Source organism: Elephas maximus, chromosome 13 (genome assembly GCF_024166365.1).
Source record: "Elephas maximus indicus isolate mEleMax1 chromosome 13, mEleMax1 primary haplotype, whole genome shotgun sequence".
In the NCBI taxonomy this organism is placed as follows: Eukaryota; Metazoa; Chordata; class Mammalia; order Proboscidea; family Elephantidae; genus Elephas; species Elephas maximus.
The window spans coordinates 62,299,377-62,325,032 of record NC_064831.1 but is presented as its reverse complement, the minus strand read 5'-3'; the positions used below and the strand labels follow the sequence as shown (position 1 = coordinate 62,325,032).

Below are 25,656 nucleotides of genomic sequence, written 5' to 3'. Positions count from 1 at the left end.
ACTCATGTTATTTTTCACTAGGTAATCTTGGTTTTTTCTTTTTCTTTTACAAAAGCAGGATTGCTTCACGGTGGAGGGGGAAGATTTGAGGCATGACTTTGAACGTTTACAACTGGCCATGGAAATGGTAGGATTTCTTCCCAAGACACGAAGACAGTGAGTTTGTTTATTGTATTCTTATACCCGTACACCCATTGCTGTCAAGTTGGTTCCAACTCAGAGTAACCCTATAGGACAGAGTAGAACTGCCCCATACAGTTTCCAAGGAGCGCCTGCCGACCTTTTAGTTAGCAGCCATAGCACTTAACCACTATGCCATCAGGATTTCCCTTATACCCGTAGTAGAGAACCAATCATGATGTGTATTTAAAAGAGTCCTCTTGCTTGGTCCTTTTGAGCAGTTTTCTAACTGGGATTGCTGGTCTGGTGCCTCCTCCATCTTAAGTGTTACTTACAAAATTGATTTTTCTAAAAGATTTGTTGTGAACTGCTTTTTTATTTTGGTTGTCAGTTCTGTGGGAATCTGATGAGTGGTGGAGCTCCTCTTGCTGTAAATTGGACATTCATCAACTTTTGCCTGTAATTGTAGGAGTACTTGTGCCCCTGAAGCCCACCCATGGACCTTACTTAAAAGCTATTGTTTTATCACACTCTTTTTTAGCTTCTCATTTTCTCTGTCAGTGATCTCTAATCTTACTAAGTTGTGAACATCTACAAATAAAAAAATATTTTTCTGTTTATTTCCTCTGTATTTGTAATTTATGCCTCTATTCTTGAACTAAATATATTTTCTTCACTGTAGATCATTTACAAAAGAGAAATGTAAAAAGGTTGAGATAAAGATGAAGTAAATTATATTTAAAAATAAACTATTGAGAATCAAAGGCACCTTGACTCTACTTTTTCTTTTTTTCTGTGGTAAAGTAGTTTGGTGAATATGTCAGATCTGATTTCTGTTGTCAGTTTTTAATCTCGTGATTGATAAGCTCATACTAGAGTAGTGGGTTATCAGTTTTACCGTTTTCTTGTTTGCCTTGTGCTTACGGCATTGCTATGAATCTTCATTCAGCAGATCTTTGCTGTGATCTTTTTATAAGGGTTAAGTTAGTTTTTCTACTGAGCTCTGGTTTACCTTCGAAATCCCCCTTAACACAGCCTTGCAGGCAGCCTTAAATTTGGCTTGCAGATTGAAACCTAATTGCTTTAGAGCACTACTTACTTTCTGCCTGTTTTATGAACTTTTCTTTAGCTGTGCTTTTCTTCTGCCTCGTGGATTTTAAGATATTTTGTCCCTTGATATACTTACTATTATGTTTTAATGCAAGATTATAAGCTTTTTGAGAACTGAGATTCTTACTCATATTTATCAATCTTTTTTATATTGAATTGTAGTATATTAGATTGTTTATATGACTTATTTCTGGAGACTATCACATATTATGTTTGTGTTTGATAAAACATTTATTTGTTGATTATTGAAACTAAATTGTTGAAACAATATGATTAGCAAATATGAGAATACTAAAAATAGTTTTTAAAAAGTGGCTCCTGAATTTGTGTTTTATGTCTTTTGGCTTCCATTAATTTTTAAAATGTGTCAGTTGATATCAAGTTTACTCTCTAATTTCTTTTAAAACTTAATTTAATGCAGAATACTTTTATTATTTTATAATTGACTTACATTTTGTTTGAGTCATGTGAATGATTCAAACATTAAACTCTTAAAATTCATTTGAGAAATTAGATCTCGATTCAGAATCCCTGAAAGTATATCTATCAGGTTCCTAAAGCAATATCTTTAATAAGAATACTCCTACTTTTAGGAAAATACCTAGTTAAATTCTCAGGAGTGTATCATATTTATTCTAAGAAAGTAGCTGAACAAGGACACAAAGATGTGTATATATAAGGATTTTCGGAACGGACTTTTAGGAGGGGTGTTCATCCATGTTAAATGACTCTCGACGTCAGACGAGGGCATAATATACTTTCTTAGCTACATGGACATTCTAGGTAACTACCATGAGGCAAATCAGTGGAGAGCAGATGCCAGAATGCAGTACCGAATGGAGGATGACAGAGTGAAGGCAAGGAATATAAATTAACATCTTAAGAAGATTGTTTGCAAAGGGAAAGAGAAGATGTGGGGTGTTTAAAATAGAAGTGAACGTGAGGCTAGTTTGGTAGAAAGCTCTTGTGGGTACAGGTAAGAGATAGGAAAATGGGTATAATAAGGCTCCTGAATGAACTGGAGTTCACTGGATGTACAGCCCAAGTGGAGGGATTGGTTATTAACTAGAGGAGGGTCATGTGTTCCTCAGAGCCAGGAGGGAAGGTGAGAAGGAAGAGTCTAGAGGAAGATGTTTCACAATAGGAGTCTGATATTAGATAGTATTCTGCAGTGGCTTAGTGTTTTTTTTTTTAAGCATATATTGGGGACTGTATAAAATGATGTAGGAAAATATCTCTTAAATATACCTAATCATAAAAAAAAAAATTACCTAGGTACTTGATTAAAAAAAAAAAAGAAACTTACAAAAAGAAACTTAAACAAAAATAGAGACTCAGAGGCCTTTCTTTTGGAGATCCTGATTTATAGATTGAAATAGTGCAGGGAAAGGGCATTCCAGCCAGGCCGAAAAGCATTTAGAAAGGCATTAGATATTGAAACACTGTAGCAAATTCAGGCAATAGCCGGAAGTCCCTTTGAAACAACTATGACAAATGATACAATACTGAAAGTAAGATCATATACAGCACTTTGCACAGTACCTGACATATAGTAAACACTCAGTGAATTTTAGTTATAGTTGAAACTATTATTCTCATATTTCCTATTTCTCTGAAAGTGAAGTACTTCATATCTGTACTGGTTAATTTGCTTGACTAGAATTTTCAAATGAAATGAGTTTTGAGAACACATACCAGCTATAATTTGTGATGTTTTTATTTTCACAGAATTTTCTCCCTTTTGTCAGCAATACTACATTTGGGCAATATCTGTTATAAAAAGAAGACATACCGGGATGACTCCATAGATATCTGTAATCCTGAAGTACTGCCTATTGTTTCAGAATTATTGGAAGTGAGTGATTACATTTTCAGTTGTCATTTCGAATACTGGGTAACTTCTCATTTTTTATTTTGTACAACTGTTTTATAAGTGTAAATAGGTTAATGCTTTTTATTAATAGTGTTTGTCCAAACGATGGAACTTCTCTTGTTATCTACATTATTCTGCTATTGAGTGTGCCATAATCTTTAGAAGATTCCGGTTTTTTCCCTTGCCTTCCTTCCCTTGTCCCAGAAATTCATAATCCCTCAGTTTGTTGGAAAGCATGCGTACTTCTACTCTAGACTCCAATGTTCTGGTCTCATTCTAGTTTTGCTCCTTTTTTTTGAGATTTCTTCTCCTACTAAGATTGTGATTGGATTATTTTATTTGATAATATGTATCTGAATGGGTAGAGAGAAAAGGTATTATTTTTCCTTTCTTCATGGGCTGAATAGGATTTAAAGGTCCTCATCTCCTCCCATGCTTTGTCCACCATCAAGATGTTTTTTACTGTATTCTTTCTTCCTGTAGTGATGATTTCCCATGTTTTCTCAGCTAAACTCTCATCTTAAGAGATTTGTCTCAAAAGGGATGCTGTTTCTTATAGGGCCTCTCAGCTGACAGAGCAAGGTAATGTATGTGTGTATTTCATTTTACTTGAATCCACAATCAACACCATGGAAGCAGCAGTCAAGAAATCGAACAATGTATTGCATTGGGCAAATCTGCTGCAAAAGATCTCTTTTAAAGTGTTGAAAAGCAAAGATGTTACTTTGAGGACTAAGGTGCACCTGACCCAAGACATGATCTTTTGAGTCGCCTCATGTGTGTTCAAAACCTGGACAATGAATAAGGAAGACTGAAAAAGAATTGATGCCTTTGAATTATGGTGTTGGCAAAGGATATTGAATGGACTGCCATGGACTGCCAGAGGAATGAACAAGCCTGTCTTGAAAATACAGTCAGAGTGCTCCTTGAAAGTGAGGATGGTGAGACTTTGTCTCATATACTTTGGACGTGTTATCAGGAGGGACCAGTCCCTGGTGAAGGACATCATGCTTGGTAAGGTAGGGGGTCAGCGAAAAAGGGGGAGACCCTGGATAAGATGGATTGACACAGTGGTTGCAACAATGGGCTCAAACATAGCAGTGATGGTAAGGATGGCACAGGTCCAGGCAGTTTGGTTCTGTTGCACATAGGGTCACTGAGTCAGAACTGATGCGATGGCATCTAACAACAACGCGTTTACATATATGTAACTGTCTGTATCTATGTAAAGCTGAACATGAGTTCATAGTGATGCCCTCAGCCAATCCGTTACTATATAGATCATTCTGGCCTTTCGCCTTTGCTTATCTGTAAATTCACCTCCAGCTGTGAGAAACTTGACTCCACTATCTGCCATCCATGTAATTAATTGTTGAATTCCAGTATACATGTATCAATTTTTAACCCATAACCTGTGGGAAGCCGCTTTATCTCAACTAGAATATACTTATGTGCAGTTCCTTTTGCCTTTAGTTTTACAGACACCACTCATTTTCAGAATAATTGAGGTCAAATTTTTTGTCCTCAGCCCCTTCAGTGAGGTTGTTTCATACAAGTGTATGAAACAATTAGATGCTCTGTTTACAGTCTACATTACATCCTGGGATCACCGACCTTTTAAATGATTTTTTAAACAAATTTTTATACATTAAGGTTCACTCTTTGTCTTGTACCGTTCTGTGGGTTTTGACAAATGAATAATATCATGTATCCACCAGTACAGGATCTACAGAATAGTTTCACAGCCCTCAAAATCCCCTGTGCTTCATCTATCCATTTCTTCTCTGCCAGCCCCTGGCAACCACTGATCTTTTTACTGGCTTTATAATTTTGCCTTTTCCAGACTGTCATATAATTGGAAGCATACAATGTAGCCTTTTCAGGCCGACTGCTTTCACTTAGAAACATGGATTTAAGATTTATCTATGTCTTTTCGTGGCTTGATAGCTCATTTCTTTTTGTTACGAATAATACTCCATTGCATGGATGTACCACAGTTTGTTTATCCTTTCACCTACTGAAGGACATTTTCATTGCTTCTAATTTTTGACGATTATGAATGGCCTGCTTTTTCTCTGTTAAAATATTACTAATCTTTCAAATCTTGGCTCATAATGCCACTTCATGGCTTTTAACCTTATTAAATGTTCTAAACCCATACCCTAAGCATAGAGCGTTTTCTTCTGCTTACTGTAATTCAGTTTTACTTCTGTAGTGTAAAGTTAATTGTTTACTAGTTTATGTCCGAGTCTGCAGTGCTCTTTGAAAGCAATGACTGCCTCTTACTTTATCTAACCTTACAGTGTTTATTTTTTCTGTACATGACTGAGCATTGCTTATTAACTTTAATGGAATGAGTTAGCCTGGTGGAAGGGACAGGAGAAGGGAGTACCTTGAATTAGAACTATACTCACTGACTGGAAAGAAGTTTGACCAGGAGGTGGAGTGTGTTGTCTGAAGGTTGTGATTTGAAGGTCGTGAAGATCAGAGAACAGATGGTATTTTTCAGGCAGGCATTTCAGGTGATATTTTAGTAAAGAATTTTGTATTGTGGTAATACAGTAATGGTGGTCTTACTTTTAAGTCTAGGTATTCAACAAGGACTAAGGCTTCTGGTTCTAGTGCAGTATTCCTTCTGTAGTGGGAGTTATTTGAGTAACTCAGATAACTAAAAGAGGAAACTCAAGTATTGGTTTACGAAATAAATAAATGAAAGGAAATCCAGTTCTGAGAATTGGGCCTACCAGTGTTAAAGTATGACTGACAGCTAATGTGATTTGATAGCAAATCTTATTTTTTGAGCCCAAGCCCAATTCGTATTCTCCCTCCAAGCATATGAAAGTGACCTTTGTTGTATGTTGTTACCAACCTTGTTTGTTCCTTTCTAAAGATTTGTGGAATACATGGCATAGATCATTTATTTTTAAGTGCTCACTTTTAATAATGATTGTTTAAATCTAGAAATATACCTATCAATATAACTTTGGCTTCTGTCACGTTTCTTTCTTATTTTTCTTAGCTTTGTTATTTGGTTTTGGGTTTTGGGTGGCATTTTGTTATTTTCCTCACATATTTAAATATATCAGAAACACTGAAACTTTGTATTTAAACGTTGGTTGTTCATTTTTAGTTTTACTACATTTTGGGAAGTTAATATGCCTCAAATAATTTCCAGGTTTTAGAATTTGAGGTTTGAACAATGGGTGCTGCAAAGCATCTCTTTCTGATGTAATATTTAGTAGATATTTATTCTTTCAGTGTGGTTTGGAATCATTCTTTAAACAATTCTTAATTGGTCATAAATTGCTGGTGGTAGGGTAGTGCCTCCCTTGATAGTTTTATAACCCAGTTTTCCCTTGGAATCTAAAACTATTTGCTGGATATGCTTTTATGTTATACTTTCTGCATAAAATTATATGAATGTTTTATCTCTGTAAGGTATGGATGCTATTACAAGATACCTGTTTTTTTTATTTCATGCCCATTGATGTGGCAAAAAATCAAAAGTCTGATAATACCAAATATAGTCCAGGTTTAGAAAAATTAGAAACTTTCAGTGCTGCTACTGAGATCCCAAATTGGAAAAATTGTGTAAAGGAGTTTGGCAATATCCTACAAAGCTGAAAAAGGTATATCCTACAACATGGTAATTCTACTTTCAGATGTGTATTTCAGAGAAACTCTTCAACTCATATGCAAGAATATTCACTGCAGTTTATCTTCTAATATTGCAAAATTATAATTTGAGTAAATGCCCATATGAAGAGGAATAGATTATACATGCTGGAAGACTATATGGCAGTTAACATGAATAAGTTTGATCTAAATTATCAACATAGATCGATTTCAGAAACATATGGGCAGTATGATACCATACACATAATGTTTAAATACACATGACAATACAATATGCTATTTATGAATAATCTAATGTATATGAAAGTATGAAGTCATAAAGTGAAATTATACATGTCAAATTCATTATATAGTATTTGCCTTTGGGGAGAGAGTGAGAGCCAAGGAAGCGCCAACTTTATCTTAAAGTTTTACATCTGTAAATAAAAATAAATGTCTGAAACACATAAATCAGTAATCTCTTGCAATGTTCCTGGGATTCAAGAAATGCAGTCACTTTCTAGTCCTTGGCTTTAGGTTGTGGGATTATGATTTTTAAACATTTTTAAAATGTTTTTTTATTCTGTATTTTCCATGTTCTGTACAATGAAGAATGTTTCTCCTTTATGATCAGAAAACAAACTAGTTTTAAAAGAGCTGTTTTGTCATATTTACTTTTATATTATTTTTTTGGGAAGTGGGGTGACTGGGACACTTTAAATTCCACTTTGGTCAGTTTTAAAATCACTGGTGTATTTTCTTTCTGTTCTCTTTTTCTCTATTGTATGTTTGCTGATCTCATTAAGATTTCTTCCTTTACTTGGCCTTTCAATGAAATAATTCAACCTATTGTCATAAATGTTATATATTGAATTAATTTTTCTGCTCCATAGGTTAAAGAAGAGATGCTGTTTGAAGCATTAGTTACCAGGAAGACTGTGACAGTAGGAGAAAAGCTTGTTTTACCATACAAGCTGGCAGAGGTATGAATAGATTTTCTTGGAAATCAGAAAGAAGACTCTGAACGTTTTTAGAACTTTGGGTTTGTGTTCCTTCCTTGAACAGAATGAAAATGACAACAATGGAGTGTTGATTGAAATATTTTACAGGTCTTGGAAATTTTGATCTTGAACTTTTTATTGACTTGGAAACTTAAAAGTTTCATGTCCTCTTATTTTAAGCAGTAGATTTGCATTTTTCTCAAAGGATCTTTCTGTGTTCACCATTCTTAATTTTCATATTATTAATATGGGGTGGATAGATAGTAGGTAGGCTTATATATGAGCAGTATTTGACCCAGTTGAGTATTCCCTCTTAAGATAATTTCTTTACCTATATTCCAGGACATAGTACTCTTCTGATTTACTCCTACATTGTTGGCCACTCCTTTGCAGTCCTTTTTGCTTGCTTTTTCTATTCTTCCGGACCTTTAAGATATGGAATGCCCTGGGACACATTCTTTGTCTCTTCTTTATATTCTTTGTCTAGGTTATCTTACCCAGTCTCATGGTTTTAAATATCATCTGTGTACTGAGGCTCCCAGGTGAGATTTATTGCTATAATGAGCCACTGTTAACTGCCACTATTATACTCTTGAGCTGTTTATGAAAACCAAACCAAACCAAACCCATTGCCGTCGAGTCATTCTGACTAATAGTGACTGTATAGGACAGAGTAGAACCTCTCCATAGGGTTTCTAAGGAGTGGCTGGTGGATTCGAACTGCCAGCCTTTTAGTTAGCAGCTGAGCCCTTAACCACTGTAGCACCAGGGCTCCTCTTCGGGTGTATAGAGGTAGGAAAATTATTGAAGACCACTACTTTATAGACTAATTTTATGAAAGTGATGAGAAATCAAGCTATAGCAATTATAAAAAATTATAGGATAGGAATGTGAAGTTGGGAGATAAAAAGGTGGGGAAATTGTGATTGAACTCTGGACAGTGTTCTCTAGGTTGGTGTTGATCCACTTACCATGCTTTTTGAGTATCTTCTAACTGTACCTCTGAGTCTTTATTTTTTTCACTTGTTAGCGATCTTATGTCTTATAGTCTCACGCTCTGAGTGCACCTTTCTAAACAAGAATAAAAACTCCACGCCTTTTTAAAAGTTTTCCTCTTCTTTTACATAAAGGCTCAGAGCTTTTATATTTTCTTTCAGAATCTTTTGCATTAAAAAATGTTTCTCTTATGTTTATTTACATTTTAAATTTAAATTCAATATCTGAGATTATTGTGTCATCCTTGTTTTATTTGTGTGGTGTATTTATTTATTTAGCACATACTTGAAAACCCTCTTTGTGTCCAGAACTCTTTTGTGTGTGTGTGTATGTGTGCTTTAGTTGAAAGTTCACAGCTCAGTTTAATTTCTCATTCAAAAATTTATACACATATTGTTTTGTGACATTGATTGCAATCCCCACAATGCAACAGCATGCTCCCCCTTTCCACCCTGGGTATCCTGTGTCCATTTATCCAGTTCCCGTTCCTTTCTGCTTTCTTGTCTTGCTTTTGGATGGGAGTTGCCCATTTGGTCTTGTATACTTGATTGAACTAAGAAACACATTTCTCATATGTGTTATTGTTGGTTTTATAGGCCTGTCTAATCTTTGTCCAAAAAGTGGGCTTCAGGAGTGGTTTCACCTCTGAGTTAGCAGGGTGTCCGGGGGCCATAGTCTTGGGGATTTTTCCAGTATCTGTCAGACCATAAGCCTGGTTTTTTTTTTGTGAATTTGAATTTGTTTTAAGTCAGAAGATTTTTGGAGGGGGCAGGGAGAAGGAGATCACTCTGGCTGCGGTGTGAAGAGTCAGTTGGAGGAGGCCGTGTTGGTTTTCTGTAGCTGTGTAACAAACATTGCAGATTAACACAACACAAATTTGTTATCTTAGAGGCAGAAATCCAAGTGTTGGCCAGGACTGCAATCTCATGGGAAGTTTGAGGTTCTCTTTCAGGTTTTTGGCAGGATTCAGTTCTATGTGATTAAAGGCCCTTGAGGTCCCAGCTGTCTGTGTACCTCATAAACACTCACTTTCATGTATTGGAAATATGTCCTTCAATAATGTATGTGTATTTGAAAAGATTTATAGTGTTGTGTATGTTTTTGTAATTTATATAACTTTACTGATACATCAAACAAACAAGAATGAAGATATATTTGTGGTACTTTGTTGTGTACATACAATTTTTTTGTTTCTGATTGCTGCATAGAACTCCATTGCATATATGTACCACATTTTTTCAATCCATTATGTTGGTGAATGGACATTTAAGTTGCTCCCAATTAGACTGCCACCACAAACAATAACGTATATGTTATATTGTGGACTGGTGTAAGACTGTCTCTGGAGCAGTGGTCCTCAAACTTTAGTGTGCATTAGAATGACCAGGAGGTCTTGTTAAAACACAGATAGCTGGGTCCTACCCTGAGTTTCTTTTTCTTTTTGATTCTCTTAAATTTTATTTTTCAAAAGGAAAAGACATTTACCTCAGAAATTAATGTAAGAATGGCAATAAGAAATTAATATTGACATACCCAGAAATAATGACTTATTAAAAATAACAATAAAATGGACTAATAATAGAGGAGCCCTGGTGGTGCAGTAGTTAACAGTGCTCTGCTGTTAACCAAAAGGTTGACTGTTCAAACCCACCAGCCTGCTCCACGGGAGAAAGATGTGACAGGCTGCTTCTATAAAGATTTACAGCCTTGGAAACTCTATGGGACAGCTCTACTCTGCCCTGTAGATTTGCTGTGAGTTGAAATTGACTGCATGGCAGTGTTTTGATTTTTTTTTTTAATTTTTATTATTGTACTTTAGATGAAGGTTTACAGAACAAACTAGTTTCTCATTAAACAGTTGGTACACATATTGTTTTATGACATTGGTTACCGACCCCACGACATGTCAACACTTTCTTTTCTTGATCTCGGATTCCCAGTTACCTGCTTTCCGGTCCCCTCGTGCCTTCTAGTCCTTGCCCCTAGGCTGGGGTGCCCTTTTAGTCTCGTTTTGGTTTATGGGCCTGTCTAACCTTTGGCTGAAGGGTAAAATCTCAGGAGTGACTTCATTACTGAGCTAAAAGGGTGTCTGGGGTCCATACTCTTGGGGCTTCTCCAGTATCTGTCAGACCACTAAGTCTGGTCTTTTTTTGTTAGAATTTTGTTCTACATTTTTCTCCAGCTCTGTCCAGGACCCTCTATTGTGATCCCTGTCAGAACAGTCAGTGGTGGTAGCCAGGGACCGTCTAGTTTTGCTGGACCCAGTCTGGTGGAGGCTGTAGTACTTGTTGTCCATTAGTCCTTTGAACTAACCGTTCCGTTGTGTCTTTGGTTGCCTTCATTTTCCCTTGCTCCAGACATGGTGAGACCAGTGGAGTATCTTAGATGGCCTCTCACAAGCTTTTAAGACCCCAGATGCTACTCACTGAAGTAGAATGCAGAACATTTTCTTTATAAACTATGTTATGCCAGTTGGTCGACATTCAGCCATCTCAAGAAGCATCACATGAACAGGAACCTATGGCACCGAAGGAGGAAGTTCAAGCTACACTGAAGGCATTGGCAAAAAACAAGGCTTCAGGAATTGATGGAATTTCAACTGAGATGTTTCAAGAAATTGATGCAGTGCTGGAAGTGCTGACTTGTCTATGCCAAGAAATTTGGAAGACAGCTACCTGGCCAACTGGCTGGAAGGGATCCATATTTTTATGCCTATTCCCAAGAAGGGCGATCCCACCTAATGTGGAAATTATCAAACAATATCATTAATAACACATGCAAGTAAAATCTTGTTAAAGATCATTCAAAAGCGGTTGCCGCAGTATATCGACAGGGAACTGCCAGAAATTGAGGCCGAATTCAGAAGAGGACATGGAACCAGGGATGTCATTGCTGGTGTCAAATGGATCCTGGCTAAAAGCAGAGAATACCGGAAAGGTGTTTAGTTGTGTTTTACTGACTATGCAAAGGCATTCAACTGTGTGGATCATGACAAATAATGGATAACATTGCGAAGAATGGGAATTCCAGAACACTTAACGGTGCTCATGAGGAACCTGTACATAGATCAAGAGACAGTTGTTAGAAAAAAACGAGGGGATGCTGTGTGGTTTAAAGTCAGGAAAGGTGTGTGTCAGGGTTGTATCCTTTTACCACACCTGTTCAATCTGTATGCTGAGCAAATAATCCAAGAAGCTGGACTGTATGAAGAACAGGGCATCAGGATTGGAGGAAGACTCGTTAACAACCTGCGTTATGCAGATGACATAACCTTGCTTGCTGAAAGTGGAGAGGACTTGAAGCACTTACTGATGAAGGTCAAAGACCACAGCCTTCAGTATGGATTATACCTCAACATAAAGAAAACAAAAATTCTCACAGCTTAACCAGTAAGCAACATCATGATAAATGGGGAAAAGATTGAAGTTGTCAAGGATTTCTTTTTACTTAGATCCACAGTCAACAGCCATGGAAGCAGCAGTCAGAAAATCAAAAGAAGCATTGCGTTGGGCAAATATGCTATGAAAGACCTCTTTAAGGTGTTGAAAAGCAAAGATGTCACCTTGAGGACTAAGGTGTGCCTGACCTAAGCCATGGTATCTTCAGTTGCATCATATGCATGGGAAAGCTGAGGAAGACTGAGGGAAAATGGACACCTTTCAATTATGGTGTTGGTGAAGAATATTGAATATACCATGGACTGCCAAAAGAATGAACAAATCTCTCTCGGAAGAAGTACGACCAGAATGCTTCTTAGAAGTAAGGATGGCAAGGATATGTCTTACATACTTTGGACGTGTTACGTGGAGGGATCAATCCTTGGAGAAGGACATCATGCTTGGTAAACTACAGGGTCAACAAAAAAGAGTAAGATCCTCAACAAGATGAATTGACACAGTGGCTGCAATGATTGTGGGCATGGCAAAGGACTGGCCAGTGTTTCATTCTGTGGTACATAGGGTTGCTGTGAGTCAGAACTGGTTTAAAGGCACCCAACAACAATAACAACATGCTAGTTGAGCTAGTTGTTCCCTGAGACGTGGTCCTTGCAGCCCTCAGTCCAGTAATTTGGTCCTTAAGGAGTTTGGATGTGTCTATGGTGCTTCCATGACCTGGCTTTGTACAAGCTGTGGTGGCTTCCACAGTGTACTGTCTCATCCTTCACCAGAGTTACCACTTACCTATTGTCTATTTAGTGTTTTTGTATCCCCACCCCTCCTCTCTCTCATAACCATCAGAGATTGTCTCTTTTCATCCTACGCTGAGTTTCTGACTTAAGCTTATCTGGGGTGGGCATGAGGATTTACATTTCTAACATGTTCCCAGCTGGTGTTGAGGTTGTTGCTGTTGGTCTGAAGTCTCATTTGAGAATCACTGCTCTGAAATATAAACCCTGGGGCATTGTTGTGGGGTCATAGTGTTTATATGTACTTAATTTATGTATAATACCAGATTGCTATTCAAAATGGCTGTGCCAGTTTAGGTATTTAACATCAGTGCGTGAAGGTTCTTCTTAAATTTTGCTAAGACTTTGTTATTATCCAGTTTTCTAATTTTCGATAACGTGATGGGTATAAAGCAAACCGTGTTTCAGTTTGCATTTCATGGATTACTAGCTAATGACTTGGGTATGTTCCTTTTTGAAGTATTCATATCCTTTAACCGTAATTATCAGTTTCCTGTGTTTCTTACTGATTTGGTTAGTAGTGGAAGATATGGAATATATATTTTTACCAAAATGTGGATAATAGAACAGGAAGAATTTAACAGTTTAGGAGGAATTAGTACCATCCTAGGCAGTGGGTTTGGTTTTTTTTAGATTATAGAAGTACCTATATGATCGTTTTTATTAGGTTGTAAAAAATTGGAGAATTTTGAAGGGAGGGAAAAAGGAAATTGCATAATTCCATGGTAAAGTTCTAAGAGGTTACTGTGAATGACAAGGTGAAGACAACTAGAAATGTAATTGTGGCAGTATTATATGTATGTTTAAAGACTCTGATTAGGATTCTGCAGTGACCATATACAGGCATTCCTTGAAGATATTGCAGGTTCAGTTCCAGACCACCACAATAAAGCAAGTCACATGATATTTTTGGTTTCCGATCACATATAAAAGTTAGTTTATGCTATACTGCAGTCTTTTAAGTGTCCAATCACATTATGTCTAAAAAAACAATGTACATACCTTAACTAAAAAATACTTTATTGCTAAAAAATGTTAACCATCTTCTGAGCATTCAGCAAGTCCTAATCTTTTTACTGGTGGAGGGTCTTGCCTCGATTTTGATGGCTGCTGACTGATCAGGGCAGGGATTGCTGATTAACTCTTCCTTTCATGAAAGATTTCTTGGTAGCCTGCGATGCTGTTTGATAGCATTTTACCCACAGTAGACCTTCTTTCAAAATTGGAGTCAATCTTCTCAAACCCTGCTGCTGCTTTATTAACTAAATTTATGTAACATTCTAAATCCTTTGTTGTTGTTTCAACGGTGTTCTCGGCAAGTGTCGTCACCAGGAGTAGATTTCATCTCAGGAAACTACTTTCTTTGTTCATCTATGAGAAATAACTCCTCATTTGTTAGAGTTGTATCACGAAATTGTAGCAATTCAGTCACATCTTGAGGCTCCACTTCTAGCTCTCTTGCTGTTTCCACCACATCTGCAGTTAACTTCTTCCAAACTCCTCTTAATGGTATTTTGACCTCTCACATGAATTACAGATGTTCTTAATGGCATTTGTAATGGTGAATCCTTTCCAGAAGGTTTTCAATTTGCTTTGCCTAGACCCATCAGAGAAATCACTATCTATGGCAGCTATAGACTTACAAAATGTATTTCTTAAATAATAAGACTTGATACTTGATATTACTGCCTGATCCATGGGCTGCAGAATGGATGATGTGTTAGCAGGCATGAAAACAACATTAATCTCCTTGTACATCTCCTTCATAGTGCTTGGATGACCAGGTGCATTGTCAATCAGCAGTAATATTTTGAAAGGAACCTCTTTTTCCTGAACAGTAGGTCTCAACAGTGGGCTTAAAATATTCAGTAAACCATGTTGTAAACAGATGTGGTATCATCCGGGGTTTGTTGTTCCATTTATAGATAGGCACAGTAGATTTAGCATAATTCTTAAGGACACTAGGATTTTTAGAATGATATATGAGCATTGGTTTCAACTTAAAGCGGCCAGCTGCATTAGCCTGTAACACGAGAGTCAGCCTGTTTTTTGAAGTTTTGAAGCCAGGCCTTGACTCCTCCTCTTTAGCTATGAAAGCCCTAGACGGCATCTTCCTCCAGCGTGAGCCTGTTTCATCCACACTGAGAATGTGCTGTTTCGTGTAGCCGCCTTCATCAGTGCTCTTAGCTAGATTCTCTGGATGACGCGCTGCAGCTTCTGCAGTAACACTTGCTGCTTCAGCTTGCGCTTCTATGTTGTGGAGATGGCTGCTTTCCTTAAACATCATGAACCAGCCTCTGCTAGTTTCACACTTTCATTCTGCAGCTTCGCCACTTCTCTCAGCCTTCATAGAGTTGAAGAGAGTTAGGGCATTGCTCTGTATTAGGCTTTGGCTTAAGGGAATGTTGTGGCTGGTTTGATCTTCTACACAGACCGCTAAAACTTTCTCCCTATCGGCAGTAAGGCTGTTTCGCCGCCTTATCATTGGTGTGTTCACTGGAGTAGCACTTTTCGTTTCCTTTAAGAACTTCTCCTTTGCATTCACAACTTGACTATTTGGCACAAGAGGCCTAGGTTCTGGCTTGTCTTGGCTTTCTGCATGCCTTCCCTCACTAAGCTTAGTCATTTCTAGCTTTTGATTTAAAGTATAACTCCTTTTTCCACTTGAACACTTAGAGGCCATTGTAGGGTTGTTAACTGGCCTACTTTCAATATTTTTGTGTCTCAGGGTATAGGAAGGAGGCTCAAGGAGAGGGGGTGACATGGGGGAACAACCAGTCGGCAGAGCAGTCAGAATATACACAACATTTATCAATTAAGTTTGCCATCTTATATGGGCATGGTTTGTGGTGCCGCAGAACAGTCTCAGTAGTAACAGCAAAGATCCCTAATTACAGGTCACCATAACAGTATAATGATAATGAAAAAAATGGAAATATTGCGAGAATTATCAAGATGTGACACAGAGACATGAAGTGAGCACATGCTGTTGGAAAAATGGCCCCAATAGACTTACTCGACGCAGGGTTGCCACAGACCTTCAATTTGTGAAAAATGCAAGATCTGTGAGATGCAATAAAATGAGTTATGCCTGTATCGAACTCTTACTTTGTGCCAAGACTTGATCTAGATGTCGATTTCTTTTTGCTTATATTTATTCTTCTGCCTAGAATACTTTTTCCCACTTAGCTGACAAGTGTTTGATAGTGAATCTTTATACTGAACTTTCCGTTATATACTTCTTTTCTAGGAGAAATACAAAACTTAAATTTTCGGTAAACATGTTTTGAACCAAGTGTCCTATATTTTGTTTCCCTTATCTTGCATGGCAGTTTTGGCCAACTCCATAAGATTCCCTGAGTTGGACCAAAGTAATGAGTACATATAGAAAACTTCAATCTGTACTATTTATTTTAAGAGAAAAATGAGCTTCTAATTTAGGATAGTAAGCTTTCTTTCTTGAATGAGAGCAAAGCAAAGTTTGTTACTGTATCTGAGTCAGATTATTGTCAATTTCACTTGCATGTCTCTTGTTTTTTCAGGCTGTGACAGTGAGGAACTCCATGGCTAAGTCTTTGTACAGTGCCCTGTTTGACTGGATAGTTTTTAGGATTAATCATGCACTTTTGAATAGTAAAGATTTGGAGCAGAATATCAAGGTAAACATATATTTGATTATACAAAAATTTTCCTTTAAAATTGTCCAAATGAAGTGTTTAATACATGAAATCGAAAGCAACACAGAAAAATCTAGAATAAGTATGAATCACCTTTTATCTGCCCTCCCTGCTGCCTCCCTTCCTACTGCTGTGTTTATTACCCTGTTCAGAGGAACTGTTGTTCAGTGTGTATCTTTCCAGACCTTTTTCCTGTGTATTTATATTTCTGTAGATGTCATATATAGAGTTGCTCTTAAAAATATAAGTAGTATCATGGTTTCTGTGTTATTTCTAACTTGTACTTTTTAGTTAGTATGTCTTGAAATAATTCTTCATTATTATCTGAACTTCCTTTTGTAATAACTTTGAAGTACTATATAACACACATTGTTTTTACAAATATCTGTTTGAGTTCCTGTTTTCAAGTCTTTTGGGTAAGTATCAAAAAGTGGAATTGCTCAGTAATATGGTAATTCTATGTTTAACTTTTTGAGGAACTGCCAGCTGGTTTCCACAGTGGCTGTATCATTTTACATTTCCACCAGCAATGAATGAGAGTTGCAGTTTCTCTGCATCCTTGCCTGTACTTGTTTTCTGATAATAGCCAACCTAGTGGGGATGAATTGGTATCTCATTGTGGGTTTTTTTTTTTTTAAATCATGGTAAATATGTATATAAAATTTTTTTTTCATAATTCAGTGACAATAATTGTGTTCATTATGTTGTGCAACCATCACCATTATCCACTTCCAAATTTTGCTGTCATCATTAACAGAAGCCCAGTGTTCCCTAAGTGTTGAGTCCCCCATCCTCTCCCTCCTATCCACCCCTGGCAACCACTAATAAATTTAGGTCTGTATATACTTGCTGTTTCTAGATATTTCATGTAAGTGGGATCATGCAATATTTGTCCTTTTTTGACTTGACTTTTTCTCTCAGCATGATATTTTCAAGTTTCGTCCATGTTGTAGCATGTATCAAAATTCCATCTCTCTTTTTGGTTGAGTGATATTTCATTGTATGTATGTATCATATTTTGTTTATCCATTCATCTGCTGATAGACATTTAAGGTGGTTTCTCCCTTTTGCCACTGAGAATAGTGCTGCAGTGAACATTGGTGTACATGTATCTGGTTGTGTTCCTGCTTTCAGTTCTTTTGCGTATATACTTAGAAGTGGAGTTGCTGGATCATATGGTAATTTTATCTTTAATTGTTGGAGAAACTGCCAGACTGGTTTCCACAGTGGCTGTATCATTTTACAATCCTGCTGGCAATGGGTGTGGCTTTCTGTTTCTCCACATCTTCACCAACACCTGTTGTTGTCTGTTTTTTTAATCATAGCCATCTTAGTTGGCATGAAGTGATATCTCATTGTGGTTTTGATTTGCATTTCCCTAATGACAACAGTAATGACTGATAACATTGAGCATCTTTTCATGTGCTTATTGGCCATTTGTATATTCTCTTTGGTGAAATGTCTAAATTCTTTGCCTGTTTTTAAATTGGATTTTTTAGTCTTTTTGTGGTTATATCCTAGATATGAAAACCTTATCAGATATATGGTATTATAGATTGAACTGTGTCCCCCCAGAATATGTGTTATAAATTTTAGCCTCTGTGCTTGTGGTTATAACCCCATTTGGGAATGGGTTGTATCTTAATTTGGGTTCCCTAGAGAAGCAAAACCAGTGAAGCATATATCTATATTTCTGTGTCTTTGTATCTATCTGTATCACTCTCTCTCTCTGTATCTATCTATCTATCTGTCTATACACAGAGAGAGATTTATATTAAGGAAATAGCTCATGAAGCTGTAGAGGCTGGAAAGTCCCAAGTCCCTGAATCAGGCTGGAGGCTTCTCCTGACTCATGCAGATGCAGGGGTGGCAAACTCAAGATCAACAGGTCAGACAGCAGGCCTGTGACTCATAGGCTGATAAACCCTAAGACTGGCAAGTAAGCTGCTAGCTAAAGTCCTAAGAACTGGAGGTCAGATGAGATCTAGAGCAAGCAAAAGCCAGCGAGCTTTGCCAGAAAGTCCATATATACTGGATGCAGGCCACACCTCCAAGGAAACTACCTTTCAACTAATTTGCTGCTTATAGCAGATCTCATCATGGAGGCGATTACATTATATCAGATCTCATTATGGAAGTGATTACATCATTACATTGCTGACATACTATATTATAACAGCCAAACCGCTGGGAATCATGACCCAGCCAAGTTCACACACAACCATCACAGGTTGTCTTTGTTATGTTAATGAGGTGGGGTTAGTGTACAGTGTGCCTTGGGTCAATCTCTTTTGAGATATAAAAGAGATTAAACAAGGAAGCTAGAGATGCAGAGATGGGGGAAGATAGATGTCAGGACACATGGAAATCTCCAAGAAACCAAGAAGCAGAAGCTGAGGAGACAAGGACCTTCCTCCAAAGCTGACATAGAGTGAAAGCCTTCCCCTAGAGCCAGTGCCCTGAATTCAGACTTCTGGCCTCCTGAACTACGAGAATATAAATTTCTGTTTGTTAAAGCCATCCACTTGGTGGTATTTGTGTTATAGCAGCACTAGATAACTACACAGAATTTGGTACTGGGAGGGGACACCTAGTGAGATACCTAAAATGTGGGAACTGTTTTGGAATTGGGTAATGGGTAGAGGCTGGAAGAGTTTTAAAGTGACTAGTAGTAAAAGCTTAGATTTCCTTGAAGAGTCTATTGGTAGAATTTTGGATGGCAAAGGCAATTCTGATGTGGACTCAGGAGGAATATAGAAGAGCTATAGAGAAAGTCTCTGTTGTCTTAGAGAATACATACGGCACCAGCAACAGAATGTTGCTAGAAATGTGGATGTGAAAGGTGCTTATGGTGAGGCTTTAAAAGAAAATGATGAACGTATGATTGAACAGTTGAAGAAGGGTGAATCTTTTTATGCAGTGGCAGAGAGCTTGTCTGAATTATTTTAAAGGTAGAACTTGTGATGAACTAGAATATCTGGCTGATGAGATTCCTAAGCAGTATCTTAAAGGGGCCTTGTCGTTTCTTCTTGCTGCTTTTCGTAAAATGCAAGAGGAAAGAGATGGACTTAAAAATGAACTGTGCAAAATGAAAACAGATCTAAAAGATTTGGAAAATTCTCTTGTACATATACACGCGTACATGTACACATGTCCTAGAATGTTCACCAAGGATGTGGCTACACAATGCTTTATTAAAGAGATTAAGCCTGTGAGTGATGGATCTAACCAACTACCACAACAGAAAACCCATCAGCTTAGACTGAATGGAACAGAGACAGAATGAAAGGAAAGAAAGCTGTCTGCCTCTTGGAATTCTACAGGCTGGGAACAGGCCAAAGGAGCTACATCTTTTGTCCTCCAAGAAAAGAAGAGGACCATTCATCCCTGGAGCAGTTCAAAGATTAGCAGAACTGTTTGAAGGAACAGGGAAGCAAGGCATTCTTGCTATGATCTCCTGAATCTCAAAGGGTGAGGCTACAGCCTTCTGGGTTTCAAAGAGTCGGATTTTAGCCAACTCAGTTCCAGAGTGTGGGGCTGCATTAATTTGTGCCAGGAGGATAAGGCCTCTGCCCAAAGCTTAGGGGGTAGGGCTACCATGACCAAGGGGCAGAAGAATGGGGTCTGCTGGGGCCAGAGGTGTGGGTTCGCCACTTAGATGAACTAGGAGTATGGGGCTGCCCAAAGCCAAGGGAGCAGAATTGCCATCCCAGTGGGCCTGGAAGGTGGAGCTGAAGCCCAAGGCCAAAGCGCTTCTCCCCAAAATCCAGAGGGTGTAGCCAACACCCAGGGCCGTTGTCCAGATGGTCCTAAGGAACAGAGCAGTGTTTTGAAGCATTTGAGCTAATGTAACTTGTTCTGCTGGGTATTGGACTTGCTTAGTCCCTTCTTCCCCTCCAAATTCTCCAATTTGTAATGGAAACACCTACTTTGTGCCTGTTCCACTATTGTACTTTGGAAACAGATAACTTGTGCTCTAGATTTCACAGGTTCACAGATGGAGGGTTTTGCCCCAGGATGGAATATGCCTGAAGTCTTACCCATATTTTATCTAGATGATTCAGAAGATGAAACGTTGAACTTATAGTTAAGACTTCTGGGATAATGGGATGATATGATGGTGTGAATGCATTTTGTATGTGGGAAGGACATGAATTTGGAGGGGCGGGCAAAGGGTAGAATGTTATGGATTGAATTGTGTCCACCAAAAATATGTGTTGTAAATCCTAGCCTTTATGGGTGTGGTTATAATCCAATTTGGAAATAGATTGTCTTTGTTATGTTAATGAGTCAGGGTTAGTGTAGGATGTGTCTTGAATCAGTCTCTTTTGAGATATAAAAGAGATTAAACAATGAAGCCAGAGAAGCAGAGATGGGGGAAGATAGATGTCAAGACATGTGGAGATCTCCAAGAAGCTGAAGAGACAAGAATCTTCCTCCAGAGCTGACAAGAGAGAAAGCCTTCTTCTAGAGCCTGTACTCTGAATTTGACCTCTAGCCTCCTAAACTGTGAGAATATAAATTTCTGTTTGTTGAAGCTGTCCAGTTGTGCTATTTGTGTTATAGCAGCACTAGATAATGAGGGTAAATGGTTCTGGAATGTTTTTTCCCCTCTGTAGGTTGTCTTTTTACTTTGTTCATGAAGTCTTTCGATACACAAAAGTTTTTAATTTCAGTGAGGTCTGACTTGTCTATTTTGTGTGTTATTGCTTGTGGTTTTGTTATCATATCTAAGAATCCATTGTCAAATACTAGGTTCCGAACCATTACCCCTGTGTTTTGTTTAGAGAGTTTTATGGTTTTAGTTCCTATATGTAGGTTGTTGATCCATTTTAAGTTTATTTTCATATGTGGTGTAAGACATGGGTCCACCTTCATTCTTTTGCATGTGTAGGTTCCTTTGTCCCAGTACCATTTATTGAAGAGACTGATCTTTTCCATTGAATGGACTTAGCACCCTTGGTGTGTATGGATTTATTTTTGGACTCCTCAGTTGTATTCCATTGGTCTATATGTTTACCATTATATTGGTACCAGACTGTTTTGGTTACTGTAACTTTGGAATAAGTTTTGAAATCAGGAAGTATGAGCCTTTCTATTTTGTTGTTTCGTTTTCAAGATTACTTTAGCTATTCAGAGCTCCTTGCAATTCCGTATTAATTTGAGGATTGGTTTTTCCATTTCTGCACAAAAGCTGTTGAAATTTTAATAGGAGATGCTTTGAATCTTAGATCACTTTGGATAGTACGACATCTTAACAGTGTTAAGTCTTCTAATCTATGAACCTGATTGTCAGGGTGACGCAGGACTGGGCAGTGTTTTATTCTGTTGTGCATGGGGTCACTATGAGTTGGAAACAACTTAACAGCACCAAACAACAGCAGTAACAATTTATGTACACAGGCTATCTTTCCATTTATTTAGGTTTTCTTTAAATTTTTTCATAGGTGTTTTATAATTTTCAGTGTAGAAATCTTTCACCTTACTGGTTAAATTTATTTCTAGGTATTTTATTTTTTCAGAAGCTATTGTGAATGGAATTGTTTTTTAACTTCCTTTTCAGTTTAGTTAGTGCTGGTGTATTAAAACTCAACTGATTATTGTGTTTTAACCTTGTATCCTACAACTTTGCTTAATTCATTTATTAATTCTAGTAGTGTCACTGGGTTAGTAGTTTCCTTGTGGATTCTTTGAGATTTTCTATATATAGGATCATGTTTGGTTTTTTTGGTTTTGGACATCTGTGACTAGGGATACTTTTACTTCTTCTTTGCTGATTTGGGTACCTTTCATTTCTTCTTCTTCTTTTTTTTTTTTTTTGGCCTAATTACTCTTGCGAGGACCTACAGGACAATGTTGTATAGCTATGGTGAAAGCGAGCATCCTTGTCTTGTTCTTGATCTTAAGGCGTAAGCTCTCGGTGTTTCTAAATGATGATATCTGTGGAATTTTTATGGATGTCCTTTATGATGTTGAGGAATTTCCCTTTTATTCCTAGTTTGAGAAGTGTTTTTATCATGAAAAAAGGATATTTGATTTTGTCAAATATGTTTTCTGCATCGATTGAGATGACCATATGGTTCTTTTTATTTGTTCTATTAATACCTCCATTGCAGCCCATAGGTTTTGGCATGTTGTACTTTCATTTTCAGTCAACTTGTAAGCACTTTCTGATTTCTCCCTTGACTCATTGGTTAACATGTGATTAACTTCCACATATCTGTGTATTTTCCAGTTTTACTTCCATTACTAATTTCTAGTTAAATTCTACTGTGGTCGCAGCAGATATTTTGTATGATTTCAGTGTTTTCTAGTTTATTGAGACTTGTTTTGTGACCTAGGATATGGTCTGTTCTGAAGATGATCCATGTGCAATGGAGAGCACTGTATTGGCTGGAGTACTGTGTATGTGTGTGTTAGGTCTAGTTGGTTTATAGTGTTGTGCAAAACTGCTGTTTCCTTACTGATATTCTTTCTAGATATTCTGCGCATTATCGAAAGTGTTGTATTGAAGTGTTGAACTACTATTATAAAAATAAAAAAAAAATTTTTTTTTTTTTTTTTTGCTATTATAAAACTGTCTATTTCTCACTTCAATTTTGTCAGTGTTTGCTTCATGTATTTTTGATGTTAGGTGCATATATATTTATAATTATTATGTCTTTTTGATGAATTGACATTTTTATTATTATATAATGTCCTTCTTTGTTTCTTATAAGGTATTTTGACTTAAAGTCTATTTTGTCTTTTATCAATATAGCCACTCTAGCTTTCTTTTGGTTACTATTTTTTACCTGGAATTTTTTTGTTTCCAATCCTTTCACTTTCAACCTGTTTGTGTCTTTGAATCCAAAGTGGGTCTCTTGTAGATAGCATAGAGATGGATCATGCTTTTTAATCCGTTCTGCCACTCTCTGCATTTTGATTGGAGTGTTTAATTCATTTCCCTTTAATGTAATTACTGATAAAGGAGGACATCTGCAATAGTTATTTGTTTTTTGTGTGTTATACCTTTTTTGTCCATTATTTCCTCTAATACTGCCATCATTTGTGTTTAGTTGATTTTTTTTTTTGTAGTGAGCCATTTGATTCCCTTCTTCTTTCCTTTTGTGTAGATTTTTTAGATTTTTTTTGTGTGTGTTTATCATGAGGCTCACATTTAATGTTTTAAATTTATAACAATCTAGTTTAAATTGATACCACCTTAATTTCAGTAATATACAAAAACTCTCTTCCTATACTGCTTCTCCTCCCCATTAGATAGTTGTTGTCTTAAATTACATCTTTATATTTTATGTATTTGGCTTTTGGAAAAATATTGGACATAACTACTGAAATTATAAACCACAAATGCTTTAAACAAACTAGCCTTTATATTTGCCATGATACTACATTTATTGGAGATGTTTATTTTCTTACATAGGTCTTTGAGTTTTTGTCTAGTGTCTTTTTAGTTCTGTCTAAAGAACTCCCTTTAGCATTTCTTGTAGGGTAGATCTCCTTGTCACAGTCTCTCAGCTTTTGTTTAACTGGGAATGCCCTCATTCTTGAAAGACAGTTTTGCTGGATATTGAATTCTTGGTTGACAATTCTTTTCTCTCATCCCTTAAAATATGTCATTCTGAGGCCTTCTGGCTTTTAACGTTTCTGAGGAGAAATTGGAACTTACCTTATTTAGCATCCCTTAAATGTGACAGTTTCCTTCTCTTGTGCTTTCAGGATCCCCTCTTTCTCTTTGGCTTTCAAGAGTTTGATTATAATGTATTTGGCATAAATCTCTTCTAGTTTATCCAGCTTCGAGTTTATCGAGCTTCTTGGATTTGTAGATTCATGTCATTTGTCAAATTTGGAAAGCTTTCTGCCACTATTTCTTCAAACATTCGTTCTGTTCTTTTCCTTCTGTTTCTTCTAGGATTCCCGTGAGACATGTGGTTTCATATAAATCCATTAGGCTTTGCTCATTTTTTAAGTTCTCCAGACTCAGTAATTTCAATTGCCTTATTCTCTAGTTTGCTGATTCTTCTGCCAATTTCAACCTGCTGTTGAATCCTTCCATTGAATTTTCCATTTCATTATATTTTTCAGCGCCAGTAATTCTCTTTGGCTCCTTTTTATAGTGACTGTCTCTTTATCAGTATTCTTGTTATGCTCATGTATCATTTTCCTGATCTTCTTTAGTTCTTTGTTAGTCTTTTCCTTTAGTTCTTTGAACACGTTTAATACTGTTCATTATCCAGGCTTCCATAGACCATGTCTTCCTTTGTCTTGTTCTTTTGAATTGTCATCATTTCTAGTGCCTTGTGATTTTGTTGAACCTGTGGCATGAGAGTATTACAGTGTGTTACTTGTGAGCATGTGTGTGGCTTTCTCAGTTCTCCTGTGTACACAGTGCTTTAAAATCAAACCAAATCCATTGCTCTCGAGTTGATTCCGACTCATAGCAGCCCTGTAGGACAGAGTAGAACTGCCCCATAAAGTTCCTAGGCCTGTAAATCTTTTTTTTTTTCCTAATGATTTTTATTGTGCTTTAAGTCAAAGTTTACAAATCAAGTCAGTCTCTGACATACAAGCTTATATACACCTTACTACATACTCCCATTTACTCTCCCCCTAATGAGTCAGCCCACGCCCTCCTTCCAGTCCCTTTTTTTGTGACCGTTTTGCCAGTTTCTAACCCCCTCTGCCCTCCCATCTCCCCTCCAGACAGGAGATGCCAGTATGTCTCAAGTGTCCACATGGTACAAGTAGCTCACTCCTCATCCGCATCTCTCTCCAACCCATTGTCCAGTCCAATCCATGTCTGACGAGTTGGCTTCAGGAATGGTTCCTGTCCTAGGCCAATAGAAGGTTTGGGGGACCCTGATCGCTGGGGTCCTTTTAGTCTCAGTCAGACCATTAAGTCTGGTCTTTTTATGAGAATTTGGGGTCTGCATCCCACTGTTCTCCTGCTCCCTCAGGGGTTCTCTGTTTGTTCCCTGCAGATCTGTAAATCTTTATGGAAGCAGACTGCCACATCTTTCTTTCGCAGAGCAGCTGATAGGTTTGAACCGCTAACCTTTCAGTTAGCAGCTGAGTGCT

General features: G+C 37.3%; 1 protein-coding gene across 11 annotated transcripts in view; it reads left to right on the top strand.

Moving 5' to 3' along the window:
• The window catches only part of MYO9A (myosin IXA), a 250,999-nt gene that overhangs the window by 87,662 nt on the left and 137,681 nt on the right, over positions 1 to 25,656 (top strand). For 7 of the 11 annotated variants that reach the window (XM_049852703.1, XM_049852700.1, XM_049852694.1 and 4 more), the window contains 4 exons: positions 56 to 156; positions 2,959 to 3,085; positions 7,612 to 7,701; positions 16,444 to 16,560. In XM_049852703.1, the coding sequence (XP_049708660.1) occupies positions 56 to 156; positions 2,959 to 3,085; positions 7,612 to 7,701; positions 16,444 to 16,560 (435 nt within the window). The remainder of the gene's footprint in view (positions 1 to 55; positions 157 to 2,958; positions 3,086 to 7,611; positions 7,702 to 16,443; positions 16,561 to 25,656) is intronic. The other 4 variants (XM_049852702.1, XM_049852695.1, XM_049852699.1 and 1 more) reach the window with 1 other exon arrangement.